The sequence below is a fragment of the Lemur catta genome, chromosome 5 (genome assembly GCF_020740605.2).
Source record: "Lemur catta isolate mLemCat1 chromosome 5, mLemCat1.pri, whole genome shotgun sequence".
In the NCBI taxonomy this organism is placed as follows: domain Eukaryota; kingdom Metazoa; phylum Chordata; class Mammalia; order Primates; family Lemuridae; genus Lemur; species Lemur catta.
The window spans coordinates 45803566-45821855 of record NC_059132.1 but is presented as its reverse complement, the minus strand read 5'-3'; the positions used below and the strand labels follow the sequence as shown (position 1 = coordinate 45821855).

The following is an 18290-nucleotide window of genomic DNA, read 5'->3' as shown; positions in this document are numbered from 1 at the left end:
AAAATACCTGTCGCAGTTGATAGCTTTTTGTAAATGAAATGTTCTTAGAAAAGCCGACTGAATTGCAGAAGACAAAATTATCTCCATTTCTTTGCTAAGGTAAGCTACTTCCTATTTTTTGCAAGGTCAACCATTTAATCATATCTTGTTAGTATGTATAAACACACACGTGCATTTAATAAATAGAATTTCAAAGTTATTTCACTTAATATGATTTCAACTTATCACAGAAAAATCTAGACAGTTGACAGATATCTCAGTTCAGTTACTTAAAGTTATAAAACTTTAAAATAGAACTTTTCAGTATGTTGATGTGCATTGATATATTTCATTAGAAACTGAGAAGATGAAGATTTTTATCATTTACCTGAAGAAGCCTGTTGTTATTAGCAAAAAAGCAGTGATGAAAAGAGAAATCCATTTTGATTTGCAATTCAACATATCACAACCTTCCACACAAGCTTTAGGAGAAGACAAACAGATGGCAGGTTTTATTCTTTTGGATTACCTGAAAATGTTTTAATATGTTTCACATCTCTTCAATTTCCTCATTGGGTTTAAATGGGAATATTTGATCAAACATAAGACCTAGTCTTTTGAGTGGCATGTAAAAAGAGTGGAGGGTTCTGGATTGCAGTCCCAGTTCTTCCCTTTCATGTGTTATTGCCTTAACAATGTAGGGCACAAAGCCTCTTTGTGCCTTGTCACGCTTTATTTCATTTATTGTGAACAGTTGAAAGGTTTTCTGGGATAACATCACCTTCTCACCCTATTCTTCCTGGTGTTCTGAGGGTACTTACTGTGGGCCTGTTGGAGATACCTTCTCTCTCAGCTCCTCCGGAACCTAGAGGAAGCCATTGAGAATAGGGTTTCTTGGGGAGTTTTGCCAACATTCTACCTACGGGTCTTACCTTGTAGAAATGGCCTGCCCGTCTCTAGATTGCTGCAGTTGCCCACTCTCTGACTACAATATTTGTTATTTATTCATAAGAATAAGAAACCTTTCTGTATCACAGCTGGCAGGCAGGGCAATGAAATTTGTGACAAGAAGACAAAAAATACTATAGTAATGGCCACTTAGGGAGTTAAGACTTCAGAGGACCTCTTCTTCCTGAGGGAGGAAGTCTTGGGCCAGCTTTCTTTTGGTCTGTGTTTTATATGAAGGTGTTTAAGTGTCATAAAGTGCTCTGCAAATATAGTTTTCCAAAACTCACCTTATTTTAATGAAATATCTTTTAAGGAAAAGACCATTTCATGGGTGAGGATGAGAACTAAAGGAGAATCAATCACTTAAAAATCTCCTCCACCACTTTACATATGAATTTCCCTGACATGATAGGTTTGCCTTCAGAAAACATCAAAATCTTATGTCTTTCCATGTTTCACAAAATGAATAAAATGTTTTGGCGGGGGGAGACTTGAGGTTTGCATGTGGTGAAGCTGCAGTTCCTAGAATGTGAGGCCCCTGTTAGGCAGAGGTTGGGCAGTGGTTGGCCAGAGCTGGTCCTGGAGGAAGGCGGTGTGGAGAGAAGCCAAAAACAGTAAAATGATCCTTCAAGAGAAGACAAACTGAAGACTAACTTCTGATTTATCAGTGTGCTATGTTCTAAGCTTTACGATTTTGTTAAAAAAATGTTTCTTTTTAAAGATTACTGCTTTTAAAAGTCATGTGACTTTTGGCTTTCATTTCAGATGGTCCCTGGCCAGGTGAAAACCTCCTCAGAACTTTTTAGTAAGTCTGAGAAAGAAGAGACTGAGATTCCTAATAGCCATGGAAGAGAGACAGGTACATTGGGAAATAACAAAATTCTGACTGTGAATTCCCTTCCTAAGCAGTGCTAAAACCTCACTTGGAGCAGGGCACTGGAAACGTGTGTTCATCTAAGTGTTCACGTAAGAGGAATAAGTGTCTGATTGTGCCTCTGGAGAAGGAAGAGCAGCTGGTAGCCTTGAATCAGTTTCCATGCTTGATAAAGTCTCTCTTGTGGGTCAGCTGGAAGGGACAAAGGGAAACCTGGATGGGGAGGCAGGAGATGGGGAAAGGGAGGGTCTTGCTGGCCCACAAAGCGGCTCTGCACTAGAATTCACCCCAAGGATGTTTTCCCAAGTGCTTTCAGATTTCTGATTTGAGGTTTGAAGCAGGACCTCATTACCAGCTCTTTCCAAGGGACGGCAAGGTGCCAGAGGTTAGCGTTCCGTGAATAGTGATGGTAAGTGTGTCAGTGTGGGCATGGTTATTATTATTTTAAATGTTCTGTTCTTAATGTGTATAGAGCTGCTAGAAGAATCTACTGACCTGGAGGAGATCATGAGTGCTGGAGATGACTGTTGCCTGATAACTCTCCCCTTGAATGACCAGTCTGCACCGCCTGTGAGTACAAGGAGCTGGGCTCAGAGTTCCGATCAGTGTCCACTGGGATGCTGACAGGTGGAAGCACCTCTCCTGGTTTGTGGACCATTTTCTGCTGGCCACCCATCTGTCAATTTTTTGACCATCTCCTCCTGGGGATTGTTTTTGCCTGCTGTGTTTGTTTATTCTCTCCTTTCATGCAACTCACTTTCCCAGCGAATGAATGCATGACTCATTTGGGATCTGGAGACTGAGATGTAGGGAAAGGAGCCTAATATTTGCAGTCAGACCTGGTTTGCACTTACTGTAGGAACTTGGGCACATTACTTAACATCGAGGAGCTTGAGGCTTCTCATCCAGCTAGTTCACAGTCATTTGGTGCCAATAAATTCAGTTGTCAATGTCTAAGGGGCATGATATCTTAGTGTTAAATGGGTAGTCCATTCTTATGAGGTGTAAAGTAGTTCCAAGACTTCCAAAGAGAAGCTTCAAAGGTGCCATAATACAAGTTTTTATTTTTCTGTAGCAAACAAATACAGCTGAGAGTCCATCTGAAAAACTGAAACTGGATGATACACAACAAGGTCAGATACGTTACCTACCATAAATAAGATTTGAGTGGTATGTTTAAATGTTTACTTGAAATGCTTAACATTCTTTGTTTTTAATTTTTGTCATTAGAAGTTACTTCAAAACATGAGCATTCTTCCGATTTACAAGAACCATCAGTTAAAATTCAGTCTCCTAAATTAAGTGGCAAATCTAGGTAAGTGGTTTTCAAAACTAATAAACTATGTAGATGATTGTTAACGTGAGTACTACAAGTTGACCATCTAGGTTTTCCCCTTTCCTATGTCTGGCTACCCGCCCCCCCCCCGCCCCACCCCCAACACACACACAAGGAGAGAGCATTGCGTGAAGTCTTCTGTAGAATAATTTGACAGTTGGCAAACTCTCCTGGCCTACTGGCCTCTGCCATTATACCTCTAGGGGTCTCTTTCTCAATTTTTTTTCCTGCAGCAAAACACTGAATTTGAAATTGAAGGACACAAGGTCAATAACCAAAAATTAATTTTCTTTCTATATGTTAATCATAAATTGAAATAAAAAGCAATAGCATTTAAAATAGTATTAAAATATGACATGCTTAGGGATTAATTGGACAAATGATTTGTAAGACCTCCCCAACACCCCCTACACTGAAAACTAAAGAAATTAAGGAAGACCTAAATATGTGGAGACAGATATGTGCTCATGAGATGGAAGACTCAATGTTAAGATGCCAGTACTTCCCAAATTGACCTAAGGATTCAGTACAGTCCCTGATTCAAATCCCAGTAGTTTTTTTTTTTCTTTAAAGAAATTGCCAAGCTTTTTTGAAATGTTATGTGGAAATTTAAAGGACCTACAATAGCCCAGATAAATTTCAATAGGAAACACAAAGTGGAAGGGCTTAAATGCTACTTTTAAGATGTACTATAAAGCTACATTAATCAAGAGAGTGTGGTATTTGCATAAAGATCAATAAACAAAACAGACTAGGAAATCCAGAAATAGGACCTACATATATACGGACAGCTAGTCTATGACAAAAATGCAAAGACAATTCTGTGAAGAAAGGATATGTTTTTCAATAAATGGTGCTAGAACAATTAAATATCCATATATAAGAAAAAATAAATGACCTTTGATCTTTAGTTTCCACCTTATAAGAAATTAACTAAAAATGGATTATAGACCTAAATGTAAAACCTTTTTGCAAGAAAACATAAGAAAAAATATCTTTATGACCTTGGTGTAGGCAAAGATTTCTGAAATATAACACCGAAAACACAGTAAAAGAATAAATTGATAAATCTTAGACTTCATTAAAATAAAAAAAAACCTTACGCTGCTTGAAAACCAGTGTTTAGGGGAAGAACAGAACAAACCACACCCTTGCAGAAAAAATTTATAAAACATATATTTGATAAAGCTGTGGCCTCCTGTTAGAAACCCAGCTGCAGAGCTCCATCTCCTGCCTCCTCCCATCAATGGAAAAATTGTCTTCCATGAAACCACTCCCTGGTGCCAAAAAGGCTGGGGACCACTGAGTTATGCTTTAAATTTAGACATGACACTAACAACAAAGAAGCAGTGAAGGGTGAGCAGTGGCAAACGAGCAAGCTTCATCTGTATTTACGGCTGCTCCCCATTGCATCATCACCTGAGCTCTGCTTCCGCACACCCCAACCCTGTCCTTGGAAAAATTGTCTTCCATGAAACTGGTCCCTGGTGCCAAAAAGGTTGGGGATTGCTGTGATAAAGGGTTCATTTCTCAATTATGTTACAGACTCACAAAATTCAATAATAAAAATACAACCCAATAAAAATACTGGCAGAAGATTCAAGCAGCTTCTTTACCAAGGATGATACACAGAGGGCAGATAAGCACATGAAAAGTTGCCCAGCATCATTAGTTATCAGGGAAATGTAAATTAAAACTAGAATGGTTGTACTACACATCTATTAGAAAGGCTACAATTAGGAAGACAGACTGTACCAAGTCAGTACAAATGGTGGAAATGTGAAACACCTGGAACTCTTACATACTGCTGGTAGTTTCTTAAAATGTTAAACATGGGCTGGGCGCGATGGCTCACGCCTGTAATCCTAGCACTCTGGGAGGCTGAGGCGGGCAGATTGTTTGAGCTCAGGAGTTCGAGACCAGCCTGAGCAAGAGCGAGACCCCGTCTCTACTAAAAATAGAAATTATATGGACAGCTAAAAATATATGTAGAAAAAATTAGCCGGGCATGGTGGCACATGCCTGTAGTCCCAGCTACTTGGGAGGCTGAGGCAGGTGGATCGCTTGAGCCCAGGAGTTTGAGGTTGCTGTGAGCTAGGCTGATGCCACGGCACTCTAACGTGGGCAACAGAGTGAGACTCTGCCTCACAAAAAAAAAAAAAAAAAATGTTAAACGTGTACCCATCCTAACCCAGTATTCCAATTCTAGGTATTTACACAGGAGAAGTGACAACATTAGTCCACACAAAGGGATGTACGTGAATGTTTATACCCACTTTCTTTGTGATAGCTCGAAACTGGAAATAACCCAAATGTCCATCAGTAGATGAATGGATAAGCAAATTTCAGTATATACACACAATGGAATACTACACAGAAAGGAAAAGGAATAAACTGTTGAAATACGTAACATGAATGAATCTCGAAATAACTATTCCCAGTAAAAGAAGCCAGACAGAAAGAGTACATACTGTATGATTCCATTTGCATAAAATCCTACAGTATGGATAGAATATGGAAGTCTAGAAAATTCCTGAAACTATAGAGACAGATCAGTGGCTGCCTGGAAATGGTGTATTAGCTTTTTTCTTTTGTTCATTTTTATTGTGGTAAGAGCACTTAATATGACATCTATCCTCTTAACCCCTTTTTAAGTGCATGATACAGTATTGTTAACTATAGGCAAATGTTGTACAGCAGATCTCTAGAACTTACTCATCTTGTTTGTATAACTGACACTTTACACTTGTAGAACAACTCCTCATTTCCCCTTCTCCCCAGCCTCTGGCAACTGCCAATCTACTGTTTCTGTCAGTTTGACTGTTTTAGATACCTGTATAAGTGGGATCATGAAGTATTTGTCCATTTGTGTGTGGCTTGTCTCACTTAACATAATGTCCTCCAGGTTCATCCGTGTTGTCACACATTGTTGGATTTCTTTCTTTCTTATGGCTGAATAGTATCCATTGTTTTCTTATGCCACATTTATTTATCCATTCATCTGTTAGTGGACACTTAGGTTGATTCTACATCCCAGCTGTTGTGAATAACGCTGCAATGAACATGGGAGTGCAGATGTCTCTTCCACATACTGATTTCATTTCCTTTGGATGTATACTCAGGAGTGGGATTGCTGGATGATACTGTAGCTCTATTTTTAATTTTTTTCGAGGACCCATCAAACTGTTTTCCATAGCAGCTACACTATTTTACATTCCACCAACAGTGTACAGGGTTCCAATTGTTTCACATCCTCACCAACACTTGTTATCTTTTGTGTGTTTTATACTAGCAGACCATATATCTGGTAAGAAATTAACATTAAAATATATGAGTAACTCCTATAAATCAATAGTAAAAAAAATCAGAGCAATTAAAACTGGGCAAAAGACTTGAATACACATTTCTCCAAAGAAGATGTACAAATGGCCGACAGGTCTATGGAAGATGCTGAGCATCACGCATCACAGCAAGAGCTTTTGTTTACAGCACCTCAGGGGATTCTAAGCTAGATCTAGGCTTTGGAAACACAGCTCTTCAGCACTGGCCCAGTGGGCTGGTTATTTGCTGATCCCACTTTGCCGCTTTTTTCTTTGTATGCCTGACAGGCAACGGGCTCAACAAAGGTTTTTCTTATTTTTTATTTTTTTTTAGATAAACAGATGTTGTCTTCCACAGAATATATGGAAATAGGTTGCACAATAAGAAGTTGCATGCAGAGTGGGGTACTTCCCATGCAGTGGGTTCATGATCAGACAGAGGGCACAGGAAGGAAAGACAAGTTAGCCATGTGAAGTGAGGGACGGAGGAGGGTGCTGGTTTTACCAGTTCCATTAATTTCATGTATTGTGTTTTAGGGCAGATTCTGCTTCCAGGGTTGACAGAAAGCAAGAAACAAGTGTGTCGGTAATATAATAAATTTAAAGCAATACTTCCCGAATTTTGGTTATTTGCATACCTTCTTCAAAATATGCCAATGCTCTACTCTTTACTTTCTATATTTTTCTTAATTAAATGTATCTTAGACTTATTTGAAAAGGAATCATTTCACTTTCAAATGGAAAATCAGAATTATTTGTAACAAATAGTAGATAAGCCCCAAAATAAATACAGTTGAAAATAACAAGGTTAGCCTCTTGAACTATACTTTCACTTGATTTACATTTTTAATTCATTGCATACAATGGGCCTTATTAACTATAAACTATGAAAAGGTAAATCTGCCATACCCGGGATCATCTAGTTAGGTGGACAGAGAAATGTGCCCAGTCAATAAACTCATCAGGAGATAACATTTCATGTTAAGTCTCATTTGATGGCATATAGGTAAGGGAATATTGAAAGATAGACTCCTTCAGTCAATCCTTTGCTACTGTAGTAAGTGCTCATTTAGCTTTGTAAAGAGCCCCTGATCTTAGATGAGAGATGGTTACGCCCTCTTACTGTGACCAAGGTGGCAGCATGGGTGAGAATGGGCACTGCCCATGGACCCCACACTGAAACTCACAGCCGGAGACATCTACCAAAAATGCAGACTTGGTCATGTCTCTGCACTTCTTAAAACTCTTTAAAAGAAGAAGAAAAAAAAAAACCACCTTTATTAGGCTTTGAGTCCAAATCTTGTTCTTGATTTATTTTTAAAAAAAGATTAGTAAGTAGAAGTGTTAAAGACCTAGCACCCAAGCCTTATCCTCAATAGAGCAGGCTTTTAAAAGAATTGAAATGTTTCCCTCTGAGTCAGTGTTGTTCAGTGACATGGTTTTGTGTCTATGTGTGTCATATGACACCTGTCCAGTGTGCCATCACTGGTGGCCTCTCACCTTGGGAAGCACAGTGCTCTATGCCTGTAGTCAGTGTATTTTTTTTTTAAATCTCTATAATGAATGTTCAATGAACAGTTTTTCTAAAATTGAGATCATGAGTTTCAAACAAATGAGTTAAGACTTATTCTGGCTTCCTCCTAACAATGGTTCTCACTTGCTGCTACTCAGGCCTCAGATTGGCATCACCTTGGGAGCTGGAGCAACTACTATGATCTGGGTCCCTTTGCCAGAGAATCTGACTTTATTGACAAGGACAATGGCCAGGCATGGGGGTTTGTTTTTAAAGCCCCCTACTGGTGATTCTAATGTGCTGTGCAGCCAAATTTGAGAACCACTGCTCTCTCGATACTTTTGTTTCTGTAAATAGCTTTCAACACCTTTTGATATAAAACCAGAGAAACTGGGAAAGCCTTGCTGCATGGCTTTAATACATCCAATGCAGGATGCATTAAATGCATTGATACTTTTACTTTACAATACACTGGGTTGGAGAACACTGGAACAAATGTGCAGGTTCCTCCAACCATTTCTTTAACTTAAAGAAAGTGTAAGATGCAAATAGGACTGGCTCACAAAGGTCCTTTTAGAAATTACCTTCTCAATCTACCTAAGTGTCTATGGATAGACAAATGGGTAAAGCAGATGTGGTGTATATATGTGCAATGGAGTACTATTTAGTCTTAACAAGGAAGGGAATCTTGTCATTCGCAACAATATGGATGAACCTGGAGGACATCATGTTAAGGAGGCAGGCACAGAAAGACAAATACTGCATGATCTCACCTCTGTGTGAAATCTAAGGACGTCAAACTGAGAAAAGCAGAGAGTAGAACAGTGGTTACCAGGGGGTGGGGTGAGAGTGGGGGTGGCGAATTGGGGAGAGGTTAAAGGACACAAAAAGTTAGATAGGAATAAGTTTAAAAGACCTATTGTGTATTGTGACTGTAGTTAATAACAATGTATTGTATACTTGAAAATTGATAGGAGAGATTTTAGGTGAACTTACCAAAACAACATTAACATCTGTTAATTAGCTTGATTTAGCCATTGCACAATGCGTATGTATTTCAAAATGTCATGTGCACCATAAATAAATACAATTTTTATCAATTAAGAAAAATGACCTTTTCTATAAAACGTTGAATGGCTAAATATTTTAAAGGAAAAGTAATTTCGTCTTCAAAACATGAATTCATTTGAAAACTAGATAATTAACCATCACCCACCTTAAATCTCATGGGTCATGCTGTCATAAACAATGTCACCCTAGTGAGTGTTGGGAGTTGATTCTGTGTTTCATCATTCCAGGCAGGAGGTGTGTCTCTGGGTGATGCGTTTCCTGTCTGAGAAGGTAATGTTAGATACTGTCACAACTTAGTGTGTTTGGATCCACAAGAATCCTCCCTTGCCTGAGATGAGAATGAATTGTTAGCAGTCCCTGGAGAGGCAGGGCAGTTTAGAGACAGGGCCCAAGAGATAGAGCTCAAATAGAGTGTGCTTTTTTGTTAAAATCCAAACAAACTCCGTATTAAAATTGAACATAAACGTTTATTTGTCTCAGCATTATAAAAACTAATAGAAAAACAAAAAGATTTTTAAAATACTCATATAAATATCAAGATATAGTTGAATAATCCACTGGAAAGATTAAACTTGCCCTAAATCTCTAACCTTTTATAGTCCAGGCTTAATCTCAAAATGCTTTAAGATTTAAACAGAAATGACCCCCCTGTTTGGTTTTAGTTCTTCTAAAGTGTACAGAGAAGCATGTCTTTGCAAAAAATATTTTGATACTTTCTTTTGTCATTTGATTTAGTATTTTGAAGTTGTAATGTTGGCACGATATTAAATGCCTCAGCTTTTGAACAGTTCTCTAATCTCTCTTCAGTTGCAAACATTTGGTTCAAGAGGATTTTGTCATCCTTTACAATAGCAACTTGGTTGAGAATTTAGTAGTGGAATAATCCTTTTCTTCTTTTTCTTCGCCTCCTTACTTCTTTGTCTTTTTATTATGTGAGAGCCCAGTTTTCTAGAAGGAGTTACTTCTGTGTCTAGGTTTGTGGTAATATGTTTAGTTGTCCATAAGTGGCACTAACATCCCTTTAAAAGTTCTCATTTCTCATCTGTGTTTGTAAAAGTTTAATTACAGGAAACATCTCTTCTCTGAGAGTAGTCAAGATTCAAGTACCAGTACCAGTGAACTATCTTGGACCAGTAACCAAAAGAAGAAATCCCTAAAATCATACTCTAGTAGAAAAAAGATAAGAACCAGGAGTAGTATAAGAAGTAAGTTTGGCATATGTCTTTTGAGTCACTTTTCAAATAAATCAGTAGGTATTTATTTTTTAGTATGTGGTAGGAAAAGGTACCAAAGAAATATATGATCATGAGGTCTCTTTCCCTGCTATAATTACATTGGAAAGGCGAAATGAAACATGAAACAGAAGAATATGGGATTAACCAGCAATTAAATGTGAGCTATGGATAAATGGATTCCTTTCAAATGAAAGGAATCTGACATGAGCTGGAATCATCACGAAAATCTGCAAGGAAGAGACGGGTGGGACCTTAGCTGATGCTTGGGAAAAAGCGTAGGATCTGAAGAGGAGACAGGGAAGCGTTATTAGTTAGGAAAAACTACAAGGACAAAAGAAGGATATGAGAGTGACGTTCGGGGCAGGTCTGGGGCAGAGAATTCATTCTGGGTGGTGAGGAACAAGGTTGAATGATTAGAAAGGGAACTTTAGACATTTGAACATAAGTGGGAGTTGCTTTTTAGTATTTGCATGTTGGAAGGGGGAAAATGAATTTATGTCTTGTAAGTCAACGTATCCAGCATGTATTTGTTTTCTTTCATTTCAGTCTTGCCACTTTTCCCTCTCAATAGTGGCAGTGACCATGACCACAAGAAAGACCAAGTAAGAAAATTTTATCTTGGCTGCCACATGCCCTGTGGGTTAGACTGCATTTATTTCTCAAGTAATTTTCAGGAATATGAGAATAACAAACCATTGGTTTACTGGTATGTGAATCACTGCCAATAGAAACTGCAAGGACTTCTGAACATTTCATATGAATCTTGGGTAAAGATTTCGGATCTTTTTTCATTGTTCCCAAACGTTGCCAAAGGATGTTTCCTATGAATGATGCTAAAAATCTGGGCCAATTTGCTACAAATATATGCTCTTTTGAATTTACATTTTAAAGTAAACTCATTAAGTTCTTCCCTTAGTTTTGTTTGTTGACATGTCACTTCCAAAGCTTTTAATGATTTAATCATTTATTTCCTTTGTCAGTGGTTGGGATGCCTTTAAGCTTATATAAATATTGAATAAAGCCTCAAAGCTTTCTTAATTTTTCTTCACTTATCCTTTTTGTTACATCAGAGTAGTTAAGAATTTGGTTTTCAGTGTCTGCACTCATTCAAAACCAAATTTTGCCTCTTACTAGCTGAATTACCTCTCTCAGCAGTTGGTTTTTGTTTCTCATCAAATGAGATATATAAGGACTACAGAGTATAGTGCCACATACCTAGGGATTTTATAAAGGGCAGCTGCTGTGATTCTGAGGGTGTCAACAGCACACTGCCTGCCCCTGCAGAAATACCATGCAGGTGGCGCTCCAGCCATAGCTCTGTCTGCTTTCTTGAGTCAGCCTGGGGCATGTTGCCCTATGTGAATCTAAAGGGCTCTCATGTCCTGTAAGGACAGAGGTAGGCTAAACCTGTGAGCCAGAGTAATCTCTTAACTATTCATTGACCAGTTCAGCCTGAAACAATGAGTTATCAGTTAGAAATGGGCCAAAAGAACAGTTTCTAATAAATACAGCATTTGTCTTAAATAAGCACCAAAGAAACATCACAGCTTCAGAAATCCATAAACGTAGACTGTGCAACTGTCAAGAAGTCTATGCTGATTTTCAATGAGGACATTGCTGGTCTTGTGCAAATATTAGTATTCTAAATACAGTTTTCTCTGTATATGAGAATAATTTAGAGCAGGGATTGGTAAACTTTTTCTGTAAAAGGCCAGATAGTAAAATAGTTTAGGCTTTGAGAGCCGTACAGTCTCAGTGGCAACTACTCAGTTCTGCCTTTGTAGCCAGAGGACAGCTATAGACAACATGGAAAGAAATGGATGTGTTGTGTTCCAATAAAACTTTATTTATAAGAACAGGCAGCGGCTGTAGTTTGCTGGCCCCTGATTTAGAGCAGTGGTTCCCAAACATTCATGGTCATCAGAATGACCAGAATGGCTTGCTAAAACACAGACTCCTTAGTCCTATCCCTAGTGTTTTTGATTGAGCAGGTTATAGTTGGGGTTTGCGAATTTGCATTTCTGCCACATTCCCGGGTATTGCTGATGCTCCGGTCTGGGCCACAGTTTGAGAACCACTAATTTAAAGTTATCAATTGAAATATGACCTAATGTTCTTCTGATTCAGGGATCTGTGGTCTTCACATTTATCTTCAAATGGAGTAAATCCAATTTTTAAGTTTCTTAAAAGGATATTGGACATGTCTTGGGTTGGACAGAGTAGCTCGTGCCTGTAATCCCAGCACTTTGAACGGCGGAGGTGTGAGGATCACTTGAGCCCAGGAGTTTGAGGCTAGCCTGGGTAACATAGCAAGACCTTGTCTCTACAAAAATAAATAAAAGAAAATGTCTTGGAATTTTTGTTTTGAATGATTATGAATACTAATACTTTAAAAAGGTTCTGTATTTTAGGCTAAACTTCTAAGACCATTACGGAAAGACGTGTCCAGGCAAAATGACACCATGCCTCCGCAAATTTCTGAAACAAAATTCCCAAGTAGTTCTGCCTTTTTAACTCTTGAAGATTCTGCGAAAAAAACAGGTACATGATTTTCTGTCGACTTACACAGAAAAAATTGTATTTTGGGAAAAGTAGTTTGAGATAAACAAAACATTTTTCTTTTAGTATCTATTGAAGAAAGTGTGAAGGTAAGATTGTTCTTCCCTTTTAATGTCTTTATTAGCAAAGGATGGAAGATGTTGTATTTTAATTTTGCTTTGACATTGGAGATCAGCTTATGTATAAGAATTGCTGGTGTTCTTCCTCTTTTAAAGAAGCAAGACGACTCAAATGATGACCTGTAGCAGGGGTTGGTAAACTTTTGTCTGTGAAGGACCGGATAGTAAGTAGTTTTTGTCTTTTGATCCATATAGTTTCTATTGTAGCTATTCAACTCTCCAGTTATTGCGCAAAACTGACCTCAGACAAGATGTAAACCAACAACTGTGGCTGTGTTTCCATAAAATTTTATTTATAAAATCACGTAGCAGACTATATTTGGCTTGGGGGCCAGAGTTTGCCAACTCTTGACTTAGAAGCTTTATCTTAACTCTCATTGTATTTTATTTTAACTGTCTGTATCTTTTAAGTTTATTAAGAGTAGTGATATCGTATTGTTCCCCTTTGTTATTCTGCAGCTTAGCACATTGCCAGGCATACAATGACACTTAGTAAACACTTCACTGACAACTTCTTAGTGGAGCTGCCACTGGAAGAAAAGTAAAGAAAAGAAAAAAAAAAGGAGAGAGAAAAATATAGCATTAAAGAGGAAAAGGAAGGAAGACAGCAAGATGGGGAAAAAAGGAACAAAGGGACTACAAAATAGTCAATAAACAGTTAACAAAATGGCAGTAGTAAGTCCTTATCAATAATCACTGTAAATATAGGTGGATTAAATTCTCCTATCAAAAGACACAGAGTGGCTGAATGGATAGAAGAAACAAGATCCAACAGTATGTTGTTTATAAGAGACTCCCTTTAGCCTTAAAGACAAACATAAACTGGAAGTGAAGGAATGGAAAAAGATATTCCCTGCAAATGATAACCAAGAGATAGCACAGTTGTTGGCTATGCTTATATCAGACAAAGTAGACTTTCAGTCAAAATCTGTCACAAGAGACAAAGAAGGTTACTGTATGATGATAAAAGGGTTTACTTCATCAAGAGGATGAAGCAATTGTAAATATATATCCACTCAACATTACAGCACCTATCATCACTGTATGATGGTAAAAGGGCTTACTTCATCAAGAGGGTGGAGCAATTGTAAATATATATGCACTCAACATTACAGCACCTAAATATATAATGCAAATATTAACAGAACTGAAAAGAGAAATAGACAGCTATAGAAACCTAGTAAAGTTCTTTAACATGCCATTTTCAAAAAGGGATAGATTATGCAGATAGAAAATCAATAAGGAAACAGTGGACTTGAATAATACTGTCGACCAAATGAACCTAAGAGACATATGCTGGACGTTCCATTCAACAACAGTGGAACACACATTCTTCTCAAGTGTACATTGAACGTTCTCCAGGATAGATCATATGTTGGGCCACAAAACACATCTTAACAAATTTGATAAGCTTTAAATAATCTCAAATGTCTTTTATGGCCATGAGGGTATGCAACTAGAAATAGTAATAGGAGGAAGACTGGAGAATCCACAAATATGTGGAAATTAAACAACACACTCCTGAATAAACAGTGGATCAAAGAAAAAATCAGAGAAATTAAAAAGTATCTTGAGACAAATGAAAACAGAAACACAATATACCAAAACTTATGGGGCACAGCAAAAGCAGTGTTATTATAATAATAGGGAATTTTGTGGCAATTAAGTACCTACAGTAAGAAAAAAAAATCTAAAGCAACCTAACTTCACACCTCAGGAACCTGGAAAAGAACAAAGTAAACCCAAAGTCAGCAGAAGGATGGGAATAATAAATATTAGAGCATAAATAAAAGAAATAGAGACTAAAAAGACAACAGAAATGATCAGTGAAACTAAGAGTTGGTTTTTTTGAGAAGATAAACAAAATTGACAAATATTTAGCTAGACTAACCAAGAGATAAAGAGAGAGGACTCAAATAAAATTTGTAAATGGAAAAGGAGATAGTACAACATACACCGCAGGAATACAAAGGATCATAAGACAGTACTATGAACTGGGCAAATTATTCTCCAACAAATTAGACAACCTAGAAGAAATGGATGAATTCCTAGAAACAGTCAACCTTCCAAGACTAAATATGAAGAAATTGATAATCTGAATAATGAGTAAGAAGATTGAATCAGTAATCAAACCTCCCAATAAAGAATAGTCTGAGACCAAATGGCTTCACTGGTGAATTACACCAGGCATTTAAAGAATTAGTACCAATCCTTCTCAAACTCTTCCAAAAGATTGAGGAGGATGGAACACTTCCAAACTCATTTTACAAGGCCAACATTACCCTATTACCAAAGCCAGATACCAATGCTACAAGAAAAGAAAATTACAGGCCAATATTTCTGGTGAAGATAGATGTAAAAGCCTCAAAGAATACTGACAAACCATATTCAGCACAGTAGTAGGATCATACATCATGTTCGAGTGGGATTTATCAGTGGGATGCAAGGATGGTTAACATATGCAAATCAATAAATGTGATAAACTTCATTAACAGAATGAAGGATAAATTCATAGAATCATCTCAATAGATACAGAAAAAGCATTTGACAAAATTTAACATCATGTTATGTTTTAAAAAACTCAACAAATTAGGTACAGAAGGTACCTCAACTTGAAGGCCACATATGACAAGCCCACAGCTAACATCCTACTCAATGATGAAAAGCTGAAAGCTTTTCCTCTAAGATCAAGAGTAAGACCAAGGTGCCCACTCTCACCACTTCTGTTCAACATAGTACTGGAAGTCCTAGCCAGAGCAGTTAGGCAAGAAAAGGCATCCGGATTTGAGAGGAAGAAGTTAAATTGTCTCTGTTTGCAGATTACATGATCTTATAAATAGAAAACCCTAAAGACTTCACCAAAAAACTGTTAGAATTAAAATAAATGAATTCAGTAAAGTTACAGAATACAAAATCAACAACAACAAAATCAGTTGTGTTTCTAAACACTAACAGTGAACAATATGAAAAAGAAATCAAGAAAATACCATTTACCATAGTTCAGAAAAATACTTAAGAATGTATCTAACCAAGAAGGTGAAAGACCTGTACGACATAAAATGGAAAAATAGTCCTCGTGCATGGATTGGAAGAATTAGTATTATTAAAATGTCATATTACTCAGAGCCATCTACAGATTTGATGTAATCTCTATTAAAAGTCCAGTGGCATTTTCCACAAAAATAGAAAAAAACAATCGCCAAATTCATGTGGAACTACAAAAGATTCCTAATAACCAAAGCAATCTTGAGCAAGAACAAAGCCAGAGGCATCACACTTCCTGATTTCAAATTATATTTAACAATTATAGTAATTAACACAAGATGGTCCTGGCATAGAGGCAGACACATAGACCAAGGTAACAGAATAGAGAGTCCAGAAATAACCCACACATCCAATCAATTACTCTTTGATAAGGGCACCAAGAATACATAATGGGGAAAAGAAAGTCTCTTCAATAAATGGTATTGGGAAAACTGGATATCCACGTGCTAAAGAATGAAACCTTTGTCTTACACTGTATACAAAAATTAACTCAACATGGATTAAAGGCTTTAAGATCTGAAACTGTAAAATTACTAGAAGAAAATAGAGGGAAAAAACAACTCCTTGACATTGCTCTTGGCAATGATTTTTTTGATGACCCCAGAAGCACAGGGAACAGAAGCAAAATAAACCAGTGGGACTACATCAAACTCAAAACCTTGTGCACAGCAAAGAAAACAATAAAAGGGAAAGGCAACCTACACAATGGAAGAAAATTTTTGCAAGCTCTATATTTGATAAGGGGTTAGTATTTAGAATATATCAAGAACTTACACAACTCAATGGCAAGAAAACAATTCAATTAAAAATGGGCAAAGGGCCTGAGTAGAAATTTTTCCAAAGAAGATGTACAAATGACCAATGGGTATATGAAAAGGTGATCAACATTGCTAATTGTTGGAGAAATGCAAATCAAAACCATAATGTGATATCATTCTTGTTAGGATGGCTCTTATCAAAAAGATAAGAGATAACAAGTATTGCCAAGGGTGTGGAGAAAAGGGAACCCTTGTACACTGTTGGTGGGAATATAAATTGGTATACTCATTGTGGAGTACATTATGGAGTTTCCTCAAAAAGTTAAAAATAGAACTATCATGCAGTCCATCAATCCCCCTTCTCAAGGAAATAACATCAGTATCTCAAAGAGAATTTTGTACCCCTGTGTTCATTGCAGCATTACTTATAAGAGCCAAGAAATGAAATCATCACAGATGTTCATCAATGGATAAATGGATGAAGGAATGTGGTGTACACACACATACACACAGAAATATTATTCAGCCATAAAAAAGGAAAGTCTGTCATTTGTGACAACATGGATGAACCTGGAGAATACTATGCTAAGTGAAATAAACCATACACAGAAAGATAAATACCATGTGATCTCATATGTAGATTCTAAAAATGTCGAACTGATAGAAGCAGAGGGTAGAACAGCAGTTGCCAGGGACTGGGAGGTGGGGTAATGGGAGTTATTAAAGGATACAAACTTGAGTTATAAGATGAACAAGTTCTGGGGATCTAATGTACAGCGTGAGTAGTGATGTGTTAATTAATTTGATGGTGATAATCATTACACTATATATATATATATATATATATATTTCAATTCATAAAGAATAAAAGGAAATAAGGAAGGGGTATCTGAGGGAGAGCAGGGAAAGAATCACAAGATTGAGGTTGAAGAATCCTTACCAATGTAGTTGGGCCAGATGGGCAGCTACTGAAGGTGCTGATCCAGTCGAGGTACCAGGCTATTCATTTTATCTACAGAGCTACAAACCTAATAGGCATCTATGCCCAGAAAGATACAGTCAGTAGTTTTTTGTTTTATTTAGGACTGTGTTTCTTTTTTTTTTTTTTTAATGATGAGATTTAATATCTAGAGCGATAGTGAAATGTTACTGCTTCCAGGTTTTACTTGGTGTATTTATTCACTTGAAACTTTTCTAACACTTAGGGCTTCGAGGTCCTCACCCACTAAGCAAGTTCTCTTCCTCAGAGCACTCAGAAGATGAAGAAAATGTATATAAGGCACTACTTAATTGTTGGTAATTCATCTGGTTTTCCAGAATTAATATTAAGGGGTAACACAGCACCACTTGTTTCTTATTTTGCCATAAAATACATATGTTTGTGGTCTGTTTTGTTTTTAAGATTGTGAACCAAGAGTCATTACTGGAGAGTACTAGCTTCAAACATACGCTGCAAAACTTGGAAGATAGAGGTGAGAGAATAATAAACTCTTTTTCTTATAGAATACAATGAGATTTGATTTTGGCAGGCTG

The 18290-nt window shown here is 37.2% G+C and overlaps 1 protein-coding gene across 1 annotated transcript; it reads left to right on the top strand.

Moving 5' to 3' along the window:
* Window positions 1-346: 346 nt before the first annotated feature.
* On the top strand, window positions 347-18053 carry LOC123638767 (synaptonemal complex protein 2-like). The gene is made up of 12 exons (XM_045552598.1): window positions 347-484; window positions 1693-1786; window positions 2274-2371; window positions 2877-2934; window positions 3032-3116; window positions 6995-7043; window positions 10099-10246; window positions 10823-10878; window positions 12688-12817; window positions 12902-12924; window positions 13051-13118; window positions 17963-18053. The coding sequence occupies exons 1-11, from the start codon at window positions 347-349 to the stop codon at window positions 13078-13080; spliced, it is 909 nt and encodes a 302-aa protein (XP_045408554.1). The 3' UTR covers window positions 13081-13118; window positions 17963-18053.
* The last annotated feature ends 237 nt before the right edge of the window (window positions 18054-18290 follow it).